Genomic DNA, 14,217 nt, shown 5'->3' with positions numbered 1-14,217 from the left:
ATTAATAAATAATAATCACCACCCACAAGGCCACAAACTACACCCTTTTTCCTTTAAAAAAAAAAAAAAAAAAAAAACTATATCTGTTAATTTTTTAGTTGTAATAAAACAATATTTTATATTTAACAAATAATGCTAACTTAAAATTAATGGAGGTGGTATTAGATAATAAAACTATTTTGAAATATCTAATTAGATATTTAACTCACCAAAAAAACTTGGCCCATCACTTAACCCACAAACTCAACCGTGACAAGTCCATCTTCTTCAACCCAGCACAAAACCCAATTTAGGCCGGTCCTACGTCACCCTACCCTACCCAACCCATAACCAAACTTAATCTTATTAGGTGTTACAAGTTTAAAGTGTACTTTCTGACTTTCTTGTGTGTTACTCGTACCTAATAATCTTATGAGTTTTGTAGGTGCTAGTGTGTTGATGTTTTTGATGATGTTGGGAAGTAGAGTTGTGGATGTACGAAGACAGGACATTTTGTTACTAATATATTTACAAAGAGTAGATCTCTGTTACAAGTACTAGTACGACCTTTCCACTTAATAAATAATATGTATTTTTCATTAGAATGAAAAACTTGGGCTCTTTCTGAAGAGTTATGTCTTACTCCGTAAGAATGTTTGCAGAAGAAATAACAGGTAGTTCTCTAGCTGCCACGAAAAAAAAATCAAATTTTAAATTAACAAAAAGCATACAATTAATTCTTGCAACTGCTACTTAAGTTATCATCTAACGGGGGTTTAACCTAGTAAAAAAATAGAGATGAATAGCCAAAATGAAAAAAGTAAAGAAAAAAGGAACAAAAGGAGTAGTATCTTTGTTAAAACTTAAAAGTGTAAAAATGAAAAAATGATAATCCCTTTATTTAAGCGTTTCCAAAAGTTACATTTCAATAGATCAATGTAAATTATTTTACACATTTCTCTTCATATATGCCTACTTCCAATACAACTATTCTCATACATTACTAAAATAATTAACTAAATCCAATGAAATTATTTCTAAATACATAACTATTTACCTATTTCCAACGCAAATAATTATTCTTATTTCCAACGTTGAATTAATATTTCATATATGTGATATGTAATAATTACTTTTCACTATCTTATTTATTTTTCTTAATAACCTCGTAACATCACCAAACGTAGCTTGAATTTACAATAGTCTAACTATCTACTTATTTTTGGCCTTGACAATAATAGGACTTCTAACAACATGTTTAGCATCGGACCATACCAAGCTTCCAAAAATGTAATCGGTGGAGAGATGATTGATATCCGCTGTAAGGATAAGTTTAAACACAATGATTTGATCTTTTTGAGAGAACACCAAAGTCTTAGGCTCCACCATAATTGAGACACCCGGCGGCGGCTCAATCCGTGGAACGTAGGTTCCTGGTGGTCCAACATTCTTCAACTTCCGAGTAACTATCGCATTGCCGGTAAAATTCACGATAGATATGGAAGGATAATTGAAATCCAAGATGTTGAAGGAGCGCGGGCATTTGTAAGAATGTTGTTGGCTAAATTCTTTAAGAGTTGTACTCTCAGGAGGATATGCACATATGAAGTTTAGGTAATCATATTGGTTCATGTCATATACCAACCCTGGATCCATTGCCATATTGGGTTTAACATGGCCCGATCCGTATGCAAATGGTGTAGCATCACTTGTCTTATTACTATCACGTATAGGCATCCCATCATTGTCTAGGGGACTTGCTGCATTATTATATATAGAGTACACAAGCAAATGTTAGGTTGCTTACACAAACGATATAATAATAAGGTTTTAAAAACTCACCTGACTCGACCTAATCAAATATTATGAATAGTATGACTCAACTTTAAACTAGACCTGACATTATTAAACTGGATCCATACTTCTGAATTGACACCTAATATATCATATCATGTTGCACGTGTAAAGAACATATATACCTGTTGTCATGATTGCGGATTTAATAGCTGCAGTACTCCAATCCGGATGTACCTTCTTAATAAGAGCCGCAATACCAGCAACATGAGGAGTTGCCATTGATGTTCCGGTTTTCATGCAATAAGAACTTTGAAAGATTTCTGGAGGGCATGCAGCGAGAATATCTACCCCAGGAGCTGTAACATCAGGCTGTAGTAGATGGATACGCACAAGGTAAAATTACTTTAAATAACTATATTGTGCATGCTAAGGAATCCATTTTATGAATGAATTTATTATAGAATCCCTCTGTCCCTATTTGTTTGCCCCATATTCCTTTCTAAGATGGCCCTTAAAGATTTCTCTGTTTCCACCGTTAACCCCGCATGTATACATTAATAAGTATAAAAGACAAAGATACTCTTAATTACCTACTTCCTATATTTTGGTTCAATCCTTAATATAATACATTTCGACGAGACAAACAAATAGGAATGAAAGAAGTAATAATTAGATCAAATAAAAATAATGAGTACGTATACCTTTAAAATACCAGGGTTATTCTGGTTTGGACCCCTCGATGAGAAAGAACCCATGATCGGAGATGGCTTTACTCCCAATGTATTTGTTACGCCACTGATTGACGCGGTTGGAGTCCTGTTACAAATTACAATCTTTATTTCTTAGATATTCATATATTATTTACAAAACTAAATATAATCGTCTCACCTTCTTAATTCTAATTTTTGACTTTTATTTACTTGCAATACAGCCTTGTTGCATGCATTTTGAGGCCAAAATTATACAATGTAAACAAACAAATTAAATAAATATAATTTTTACACATATACAGTACCTAACCTTCTCTATTCTCGCTATTAAAATGATTATTATGATTAAAATTGTTTGTTTACCTTCATTAGTCACCTCCTAAAAGTGTGTGACCATAATTGTGTTGCAAGTAAAAGAAAACAGTGGAAGTATATATCATGATCTTCCACCGTACTAGCATCAATTTCATACATATCCAAGAGCAAACTTAGTTAAATAAAAAGAAAAAACCTACCTCATGGCTCGATTTAATCCATAAATTTGAAGTGAAATAAACATATATAGCTAAAGTTGTAACACCATATCTATGCACAAAAAACAGGAAATGAATAGAGGTGATCAAAGTTGACCCGGCCCAATTTTGGGCGGGTTTCGAGCATAAATTTTCGGCCCGAAATCGGGCTGGGCCATGTCCGGCCCGAATTTTTTTTTTATTTTGGGCAGGTTTGGAAATGCGTTTTTAGGCATACTTAGCTGATTTTTTTGGCCCGCCCCGAAATGGCCCGAAAAGCCCGCCCGACTCGACCATTTTGGACGGGTTTGGGCACAAAAATTTCGGCCCGAAGTTTGGCCCGCCCTGAAAATGGGCATAACTTTTTAGCTTTGGCCCGACCCGACCCGCCCAATGATCACCTCTAGAAATGAGGTAGGTGTTATAAATTGATCTTACCTTGTAGAGTTAATATAAGAAAAAAGAGTTTCGCCGTCTTTATAGCTAAGAACTATAGTGTTGACTGCATGAAATTGGCTAAGGGTAAATCCATCTCCTATCTTCTCTTCATATACAAAGATCATCCCAACAGCCCCAGCATCTCTAGCTACAACACTAGCCAATGTTTCATCTTTTGCAACAATTCTTCCAGCGTTGCGACATACCAAAATCTTTCCCGTCACCTTCGTAACATCGATACTTCCTCCTTGACATAATGATCTACATCCAACGTCACATGCATATCATATCGATCATAAAAAGAAATAACATATGCTTTGTATTAGCAATTTTAATAAGTTGTAATCTAGCTTAACAATTCAATAATTATACAATGTAATACAGTATAAAATCTATTACTAGGCCTCAACCATCGGATTAAGTTTTTGGTTGAGATTATCCTTTAACAGAGTATCAAAGATAATGTAACAAGAAGGTTACGAGCTCGAATCTCAGCCACCACCTCCTTTAAAAATAAAATGTTAAGCGATGGGTATGTTAGGGACTCAACCAACAACATAAATTTTTTGTTGAGGTGGTTTTTAACTTAATTATTTAAAAGTATATTAAAAAAATAAATAAAAAAATAAAAATTAAGAAGAAGAAGATTAATCAAACTTACGCATCGCTAACATTAGCACCAGATATGCGAGCATCTGCACCAGTGATTAGTGGGTACAATTCACTAGGAACATCAACTTTTGATACAAAATCATAAAACCGTGTACCCTGCAGTAAATAGTTTAATTTTAATTTATTACTCCATATTGAATTTTGGGAAAAGGAGTTTAGAATAATTATATTACCCACTTGAAACTATGATTCCATGATTGTCAAAGCAAGTTAGGTAATAAGAGGCTTAGAATTTCTTTTTAAGAAATAATTTCTCTGTTGTTTTTATTCGGTTGACACTTTTTTTTTTTTTTTTTCTTTTTTTTATATCATGTTTTCTTACGGACAAGTTTAACCATCTCATCAATCAATATATAGCATATAAATATATGTGCATATACATACATACCTTGATCTTTTGATTGTTGCCGAGCAGAACGTGAGCAGAAAAAACACGATCAATAGTAGACGCACCAACAGATAGCACCCATGGATAATTATTTGCAGCAGTCCCGGCATTCGGCCCACTATTTCCCGCACCAGCAATAGTGAGGATGCCATTCTTCATGGCATGGAAGGTAGCAATTCCCGTACCATCATCTAGATAAGCACTATTGTTTGATGCTTGAGAATAATTTATAACGTCAACGCCATCATCAATAGCAGCTTCGAAAGCAGCCATTACATCTATTTCATTGCTTCCTATGGTTTTAAATGTAGGGCATTGAACGTTCCAATTCGTCTTGTAGGCCACCAATCGCGCTTTTGGTGCCATTCCTATAGCTGTCCCATTCGCGAGTCCTCCCCAGCTTGCGAATGGGACGATACTCCCTCCCGCCGTTGATAGGGTGTGGGTGCCATGCCCGTCTGTGTCATCTCTAGGGCTCAACTTTTGATTGAAAGTACAATTTTCTTGTAAATTACTATTCTTCTCCATGGCCTTGTAAAAATATCTGGCTCCTATAAGCTTCCTGGATTTACATGAATTTTTTTAAATAAAAAAAATTCAAAATGAGACCTTTAAAAAAACAAGATTAAAAAGTAATGAATACATACAGTACAGTATTGTAAGAAGTAAAGTTGATGATATAATGACCTATTGCACTTGAATGTCGGATCATATTTATTTTCGCAGGCTCCTTTGAACTTTTTGGGAATCGGGCCATAGTTTTCATCATCAGAAAAGCTTTGAATCTCCGGCCACACACCTATCTCAAATTTCAATACATAGTACATAAAAATAAAGTGTCATGCAGCTCTCGAGGCATTAGATCATCTAACATTCTAATATACTTCCTCATTAAAATGGTATTAATTTTAGAAAATATGTGTCAAAATCACACGTCAATCGATGTAATTAATGTTTATTCATGTACGTTAATATTTGTACTTTTTAATAATTTTATCTAACGCCCTTATGCATTCATTTTATTATTGTAAAAATCGTTAGGAAAAATAGCCATTAATAATACAACCTATGGCTGGTTATTTTATAATAATACAACCTTTGAATTATTTTATAATAATATATCCTTTGGGGAAGTTAATTTTAAACCAGACAAAAAACTTATAACCTAAAAAACAGGTTACATTTGAAATGTTATCATTAGAGCACTAGCAATGGTGAGAAATTTTTTTGCTCATGAGCATTTTTTGTGAGGAAAAAAAATGATCAATGGTTACAATGGTGAGAATTTGTCGAAATGGAAAAAAAAGCCCATGAGCATTTTTAAAAAAGCTCAAAACTTGAGCATTTTTTGTGATGAACAGTAACTCAAGTGGGGCCCAAACCTGGCAGACCCACTAAAAAAATTTCGCCCACCCCACCATCAAAACGACGCGTTTTGATGAAGCTGCCTCAAAGGCGCGCCTCAAAAAGCGTCGTTTTGAGTTTCCGGATTTTTTAAAAAAAAAAGCTTAGTGCGTCTGACGCGTGCACGGTGTTGGCGAATGACGAGGCGACGCGTGGCAGCTACAGCGGAGTAGCCAATCAGAAAATACTAGCCGTTTACAACGGTTATTTATTTATAATCTATTTTCAGAAAAATATATTTTGTAAAAAAAAAAAAAAAAAATTACCAACGGTCATAAAATTAAATTCTCTATAAATAGACATGCATTTTGATATATTTTGATATAATTTCGTAAACACTTTAAATCCTCCACATTTTAATTTTCTTAAAAGTATTTTTAATTTGTAGAAGAATATTGTTGTTGCAATTCAGCCATATTCAGGTAAATAATTTTTTTTTAATTATTAAAATCAGTTATATAATATAATTAGTATATATGTGATTTTGTAAAAAAAAAATATAATTGTAGGCCATGTAATTATATTGCAATATGTAATTAAACAAAGTTGTGTATATTTTTTCCATAAATTTCTATTTGTAGTTATTAAAGTGTTGCAATTATTGGTTAATTTTTTTTGCTATATATAAATGTAGTTACGTAATAAAATTAGTATATATGTGATTTTATGGAAAAAAAAAATGATAGGCCACGAAATTAAATTGCATTATGTAATTAAACAAAGTTGTGTATATTTTCTCCATAAATTACTAAATTTGTAGTTATTTAAAGTGTTGCAATTATTGGTTAATTTTTTTTGCTATATATAAATGTAGTTACATAATAAAATTAGTATATGTTTGGTTTTTTGGAAAAAAATCAATATTATAGGCCACGAAATTATATTGCATTATGTTATTAAACAAAGTTGTATATATTTTCTCAATAAATTTCTAAATTTATAGTTCTTAAAGTGTTGCAATTATTGGTTAATTATTTTTTTCAATATGTACATGTAGTTATGTGTTAAAATTAGTATATATGTTATATTGTGAGAAAAAAAAATTATATTGTATGGCATGTAATGTAATTGCATTATGCAATTGAAGAAAGTTGTTGATATTTTTTTGGATTTGTTGTCATTTTAATTTGTTTTTTGAGTAAATGTTTGTAACGATATTTATCTTTTGTTTTTTGATGCAGAATTTTTTAATGGATCCAAACAACCCAAATTTCCGTCAACAGTTTTCGGGTTTTAGTGATGATTTCCTAACTAATCCCGAGTTTCAATTGTTCTTGCAATGAATGGGCAATATGTCTTCGCAACCACCTCCACTGCATCAGACACCCACTGAGGTTCCCCTACAAAACCCTGCTAATGAAGATCGTACACCCGAAACTGATCTTGGTAGTAACACACTCTTCGATGAGAGCGAAGAGAAAAGCGTACCAGAGACGCCGCAGTATCCTCCTCCACCAGTTCGCTTGTTGGAACCCAACCAGGTTCCTGCACGAGCTACCCGTATTTGGTCTGTTGTGGAAGATGAAGCTCTGATTGGGTTGTACTTGCAGATTAGCGAGGATGCTATTAAAAGTACAAGCCAAAAAGCAACTAGCCTATGGCGCAATGTACATGCAGCATATCAAACTTTGCATACGCAGAAGCCGCATATAATTCCGCCAAGGCCTATTAAGAGTCTGACGTCGCACTGGAGAAGGTTGGCAGCGGACACACTGCAATGGATATCTTGCTATGATGAAGCAGGTAGACTTCCGGAGGGAGGGAGTGGTTACAAAGAAGCTGATTGTATGAAAAGTGCGGCGAAGCTTTTTCATGTCGTCCAAGGTCGCAATTTCACTTTTCCTCACGCAATTGAAATGCTTAACAAGGATCCAAAATGGAGACCAAAGCTGAGATGGTCAATGTCCTTGAAGGAAAGAAAAGTCGCTTGTGATGCTGAGGAAGAAGGTAGTGCTGGAAGTGGGAAGAGGTCCAGAGATGATGTAGAGGATGAAACCCCTACGGATGGTTTTTCATCTGGCGGTTTACAACGACCCGAGGGTGTCAAGAAGGCAAAGGCGAAGCGTAAAGGGAAAGCAGTAGCAACAGAAAGTGGTTCGTCTGAGCTTAGCGAACGAATGAAGGAATTTGCTACAATTCGCGAGAGGGAGGCCATTCTGAAGGAAGAGAGGATCAAAATTGAAAAAGACAAGGAACAGAGGAAAAGGGAGGAACTTGACATTCATAAGATGAAAACCTGGTTTGATATGGTGCAAGCTATGAAGAATTCGCCTACGCCACTCACTCCTGAAGAAGAGTCGTACAAGAATTTTTTACTGGGTAAATTACAAGGCCTTTAAGCATGTTTGGTTGTAGTCTTTTATTTATTAAGCGCAATTTAGTCTTTTATTTTTAAGTTGTATTAGTGGTGTGGTTAATCTCAATGTAAGATGTACACTTGTATTCTGATTTTCCAATATTGAATGACAAGTTGTTTAACAAGTTGATTTAAGTTTCCATTCATACCGACATAATTGCTTTAAATCTTTGTCATTGTGTAGTCACAGTTTTCTGATTTCACTTTATCAGAATGCTTTAACTTTGTGTCATTGATGCCGACATAATTACAATAAATCTTTGCCATTGTATAGCCACGTTTTCCTATATTCACTTTATCAGAATGCTTTACCTTTGTGTCATTGATACCGACATTATTGCACTCAAGACTTGTCACTGTCAACTAGCATAGTATACCTATTCCGTGGTTGAAAATTTGATTCCTGTACTTGGTGTGGTCATTCAGATTTGTAACCACATATTCATTTGATATTTTTGCTATATATAGTAGGCATGGCACATATCCACAACCACACCCTTTCATCAAGTAACAATATTAATACGAGATGTATTCTAGACCATCATCAAGCTCAAGTTCAAGCTCATCTTCTTCAAATACTGAAGAATATGACCAACTTGTTGATGAACTCTTCACATACCAACCCCCATCTGTCCTCATGCCCCAAACACAATCCCAACACTCTTCAAAAAAAACCTAGAGGGGGTACGAATAGAAGAGATAGGGAAATTGGACATGCCAGGTTGTTTAATGATTACTTTTCCGATAATCCTGTGTACAACACCACCCAATTTAGAAGAAGATTTCGTATGCAACGACCTTTGTTTGTACATATAATGAACAAGGTCGTTGAAGGTGATGTTTACTTCCAGCAGCGTAGGGATGCAGCTGGAAGGTTAGGTTTATCACCTCTGCAAAAATGTACAGCGGCGATAAGAATGTTAGGCTACGGCATGGCTGCGGACGCCGTGGATGAATACGTTCGGATCAGTGAGTCAACCGCTCGAGTTGCCCTTCAACGTTTTTGTACCGGTGTCATTGAGCAGTTCGGAACCGAGTACATGCGAAACCCTACAACTGATGAATTGGCCAGAATACTGCATCAAAATGAACTGCGTGGTTTTCCAGGCATGATAGGCAGCATTGATTGCATGCATTGGGAATGGAAGAACTGTCCAACGGCATGGAAAGCGCAGTACGCCTATAGGAACAAGAAAGCAACGCTAATACTGGAAGCCGTTGCAGATCAGGATTTATGGATATGGCATTCCTTCTTTGGGATTCCTGGATCTTGTAATGACCTTAATGTCTTATACCGTTCCCCAGTGTTCGATGAGGTTCTGCATGGTCGAGCTCCTCCGGTAAATTTTACCGTTAACGGCCATGAATACAACATGGCATATTACTTAGCCGACGGTATTTATCCGAAGTGGGCAAATTTTGTTCAGGGTATCACAACCCGTCAACTTCAAAAAGATAAATTGTTCGCTGACCACCAGGCTGCTGCTCGAAAGGACGTTGAAAGAGCATTCGGTGTTTTGCAAGCTCGATTTGCAATAATACGAAAACCGTCACTGGCGTACGATGAGGACATACTGCGAGACATAATGAAAGCATGTATCATTATGCACAACATGATTGTTGAAGATGAGCGCCATAACTACACTCGAGCCGAAGTTCTAAGAGCCTTCTACGAAGAAGAACAACAAGAATCAACACCAGCATCAACATCTACAACGCCACCGTTTGAATTCAATGTAGGCCGACCTACAACCTTTGACTTCAACGCATTTCTACAGCGAAAAGCTTCCCTCCGTGACAGAGAAATTCATCTATCTCTGAAACGTGATTTAGTCGAACATATTTGGCAGCGATACGGGCCACGTAATTAGGGAGAAATTAGCACAACTTAATATAAATAAAGCCAAGTACTATGGCGTAGCTACTTTTCCGTACGCAGTCGAGTTATTTTTTAGTTGTTGTGTTTATTTTATTTCCTAAGTTTAATTACGCATGACGTTGCAAATGTAATTGGTTTCTAGTATTGTACCGCTTTTAAAATAAATAAAAACATTTAACAAATTTTGAGCTTTTTTTTACTATTTTTTTATATAACGTACTTAATTTTACGACAAATTTTAACGATAAAAAAGACAAAAATAAAAAATATAAGTTACACAAATTTAAACTAACTTTTATTTATTTGGAGTAACATTGTTAAAATATAAATGAAATAAATAAATAAAGAAGTGTTGTGTAGGAGAGAGAAAGTAATGTTGGGGTATTGAAAAAGTAAGAGAGAGAGAGTGGTGGGTGGGCATTTTTTTTGCTCACCATTGGGAGAGAAAATGTGAAAAAAATTTGCCCATGAACAAAAGTGATTTGTTGAGAGAGAAAGTGGGTAGAGAGAGAGTAGGTGAGCATTTTTTTGCTCACCATTGAGAGTGGTCTTATGTAATTTGTCTAAACATTAAAATTTGAATTATTAAAATTGATTTACAAAAAGCAAAAAAAAAAAAAAAAAAAAGGCCCCTCCATGTCCAGCCCCCTGCCCCGCTAGCCGCCGGTGACAAGCCCACCTCCCCCACCCCGAGCCTACCTACTCGCCCATCCTTAATCTCCGACCACCGGCACCACCCCCGACCCTACTCTCTTCTTCACACATCATGCCCGTCATCACCATCAATCACAAATCTCAACAAAATTAATGGTGGAGGGCAACAATGTTGAAAATTGGTGGCGAATTGCTGAATGAGGATGGCGGATTGGTGGCAATTGGTGGCGTTGTTTGTGATTTGGTGCGCAATTGGGGAATTGGTGATGCGGGTGCAAGGAGAGATAGTAGCAGCGGCTGCTGGGTTCGTGAGGTGTGCTGTGTAGGAGTTTTTGGTGGCTGGTGGCAGCGCGGTTTGTGAGGTGGCTGCTGGTGGTAGCGGCTCGTTGGTGGAATGGTATGGTTTGTGGGAGGTGGTCTTGGTTGGCTGCGGTAGTCGGGAGAGGTGGAATGGGGGTTGTGGGGGTGGAATCGAGGCTGGTTGGTAGGTTATGTGGGAATTTCGGCTGGTGGTGGGGTTGGTAGCTGTGGTCGGGAAGGGGAGGGTCGGTTTTGGTGGTGATGATGGTACGAAGTGGTACAGTGGTGGTGGGGATGGCGAGAGAGGGTGGAGCAGTGGTGGTGTTTGGGGAAGGAGAGAAAAAAAAATAGAAACTTATTTAAGCCTATCATATTGTGACACGTGGCAGTGGTAACTTGTTTATCCGGTTGCATCCGGTTATGTCTGTTTAAAATTAATACCCCAAAAGTTTATATTATTACAAAATAATTAAAATGTTGTATTTTAAAAAAAAAAAAAAAACGGCCTAAAGATTGTTTTGTTAATGGCAAATTTTTCAAATAGTTATGGTATTTACTTTATACTTGAATTTAATTATGTACAATATTGCTATCAGTTTTTTTTTTTTTTTTTTTTTTTGACTTGTATATTTTACAAAGTTGTACTGTGTTGTACTTCTAAAATCGATGATTATAAAACGAATCATGTAATACTAATCAAATATGTCTTTAGAAACTTTTTTTCGTATGCTCTCAAAACGAAACAAAAAATAATATTGGATCAACGCAAAACTTACCGGAATCTATGTTTGCTAAAATGATATCATCTCCTAAGTTTGCCTTATGCCATATTGAATCTTCAAGGTTGGAAGGTGGATAATGTAATCCTAAGAAATCCGCTGATCGAGTCGTTGTCGATTCAAGAATTCGACTTTCAAATATTGATACAACACTTGGATGCTCTACATGAAAGTTAAACCATGCATTAATAAATTAGATGAAAAATATTTTTAGAATGAGCTAATTAAATTAAATAATTTCTTCATTTTTTCTAATTTTACTATTTAGGTTCTGTTTGATTTGATGTAAAACATTTTCAATGATAAATTAATATTCATGGAAAACACATTTTCATGGAAAAAAAAATTGTAAATTAGTTTTTCTTTATTTGATTGCATACAAGAAAAGTTCAGGAAAAATAAAACATAGGAGTAGGAATGTGAAGATGGATGAGAGGGAAATAGAAAGGAGGTAAGGAAAAGGGAGGAAAATGTGATTTTCCTTGTTTTGTAAAGGAAAATATTTTCCATCATTAAGGATGCAATTTTCCACCATTGCAAAAATTGTTTTCCACCCTTCACAAACCAAAAAAAAATAAAATGAGAAAATCATTTTCCATGAATATATTTTACATCAACCCAAACGGGGCTTTAATATACCAATAGAAACGAGGGGGTAAGGCGTGAGTAAAAAAGAGAGAACTATTAGATTTAAAGCAGAAGTTGGATGATAAATAAATAAATAAATAAAATAAAATAAAAAAAAAACGTACGGATGTTGTATATATTTAGATTCTCTATTGTAGATGTCGTATGACTTTTAATTAATGAAATATTTTTGCTATTAAAAAAAAAATTCATCTATGCCTTACTTGAGAGTTCATTGGCCTCTTCTTCGTGTAATGTTGCAGCAAAGCCATTATATATCTTATTATAAGAATATATTATCCTTTCTGAAGATGATTCAGAATCACTGTTCCATGTATGCAAACATAATCAAACAAAAGGATAATTAATTGAAGTTCAACAATTAATTAATTACCCCTTTTCAAGTAAATAAAATATCTAAGGCAAGATACAATTAATAAATATGACACATTTGTATTATACCTCCTTAATACAGAAGAAATCAAGTCATGATGGGACTTTGTAATAGTCTCGGGACTGGCTAATAAACGAGGTTCTGCGTGGTGAGAGCCCAAGTAGACTATATAATGCTACATGCAAAAAAAAATATAACAATGATCAAAATTAAATTTACATTTTTCTTTAATCGTCACACTTTTCTTTTACGCATATCACAGTTTGAATTCAATCGATTGCTTAGTCAAAGATCGAAGACGAAGATGATCGATCAAGGCAAATTGATGACTTACCTTAGGGGCAGCATAGGTAGGTAATTGTTGTAATGAAAAAAGAAGTGATGATAATAAGAGACAATGTTGTAAAAGCATTGGAATTTGCATTGTTGAACAAAATCCTTCTTTCTCTTCTTTCCCTTTCTTTTTCAATCGATCTAAAACAAATCAGGATGATTAATATTTGTACCCCTTTTAAAATAAATTTCTCTTTAAAATTTTGTTTAGATAGTAAGGAGTATGATTAACTTATAGATAGCTAATTAATTCTACCTTAATTACATAGCACAGAAATTTGCAATGAATGGGTGGAGAAATTCTTTGCTATTCCAAATTATTACAAGTGGGTGATTATATTGACAAATTATATTATAAAGACATTTTCAACTAAATTTGCAATTTTTAACCACATTTTTCTCCTCAACATTCTATATGTGGTTGGTGTAACCGTGTAATTATATGAATAAACTAGTTTATGAACAATTGATAAAAAAAAAATACTTTTTATATATAAGGCCAATGATTTGCATTGGACATTATAGATAAAGAAATTTGAAGGACATGAAATGAGGTATACTGTACGTCTATACAATGCAATATTACGAAAATTACAAGTAAACCCAGCCCAAGATAACACATACTTCTTTTGTTCTTTTTTACTTGACTTGTTTCATTTATCACGCTTGCCAATGCAGAACTTTAACTATCAATAACATCAATTCTCCATAAGTAAAAATTATAAAAGTTATATATTATGATAGTACTTATTGAGACGAAACTAACAATATCCCACATGAGTATGTTTTTCCTTACATATAATTCACAAAAGACGGTCAAAGAAGAGGTGTTGAATAGTGTAAAAGTCAAAGCGAGTCAAGTTAAAAAAAACGGAGGAAGTACATGAAAATTGTCACTGTGACTTAACAAGCCACGCCACGCCATGCGCACGCATATCCTATATTTCCCAATATTGTTTAAAGCATGTGATTTCATGTCGTCCTTTTAATATGTC

At 34.8% G+C, this 14,217-nt stretch overlaps 1 protein-coding gene across 1 annotated transcript; it reads right to left on the bottom strand.

Moving 5' to 3' along the window:
* Window positions 1-455: 455 nt before the first annotated feature.
* LOC110706076 (subtilisin-like protease SBT5.4) lies at window positions 456-13,434 on the bottom strand. The gene is made up of 11 exons (XM_021883995.1): window positions 13,224-13,434; window positions 12,958-13,064; window positions 12,720-12,820; window positions 11,866-12,030; window positions 5,184-5,295; window positions 4,497-5,058; window positions 4,098-4,204; window positions 3,437-3,697; window positions 2,478-2,592; window positions 1,959-2,145; window positions 456-1,739 (listed from the first exon to the last, which is right to left on the bottom strand). Exons 1-11 carry the CDS (start codon window positions 13,311-13,313, stop codon window positions 1,192-1,194), a joined length of 2,355 nt encoding a protein of 784 aa, XP_021739687.1. The 5' UTR covers window positions 13,314-13,434; the 3' UTR covers window positions 456-1,191.
* Window positions 13,435-14,217: the final 783 nt, after the last annotated feature.

Source organism: Chenopodium quinoa, unplaced genomic scaffold (assembly GCF_001683475.1).
Source record: "Chenopodium quinoa cultivar QQ74 unplaced genomic scaffold, ASM168347v1, whole genome shotgun sequence".
Classification (NCBI taxonomy): Eukaryota; Viridiplantae; Streptophyta; class Magnoliopsida; order Caryophyllales; family Amaranthaceae; genus Chenopodium; species Chenopodium quinoa.
This window is presented reverse-complemented; position numbering and strand designations above follow the sequence as displayed.

Coding starts and splice junctions, on each gene's coding strand:
- LOC110706076 (XM_021883995.1), bottom strand. CDS start 13,313: ATGCAAATTCCAATGCTTTTACAACATTGTCTCTTATTATCATCACTT. Junction 5,059..5,183: donor CCGACATTCAAGTGCAATAG/GTCATTATATCA, acceptor ATGTAAATCCAG/GAAGCTTATAGGAGCCAGAT. Junction 3,698..4,097: donor GGTGCTAATGTTAGCGATGC/GTAAGTTTGATT, acceptor CGTTGGATGTAG/ATCATTATGTCAAGGAGGAA.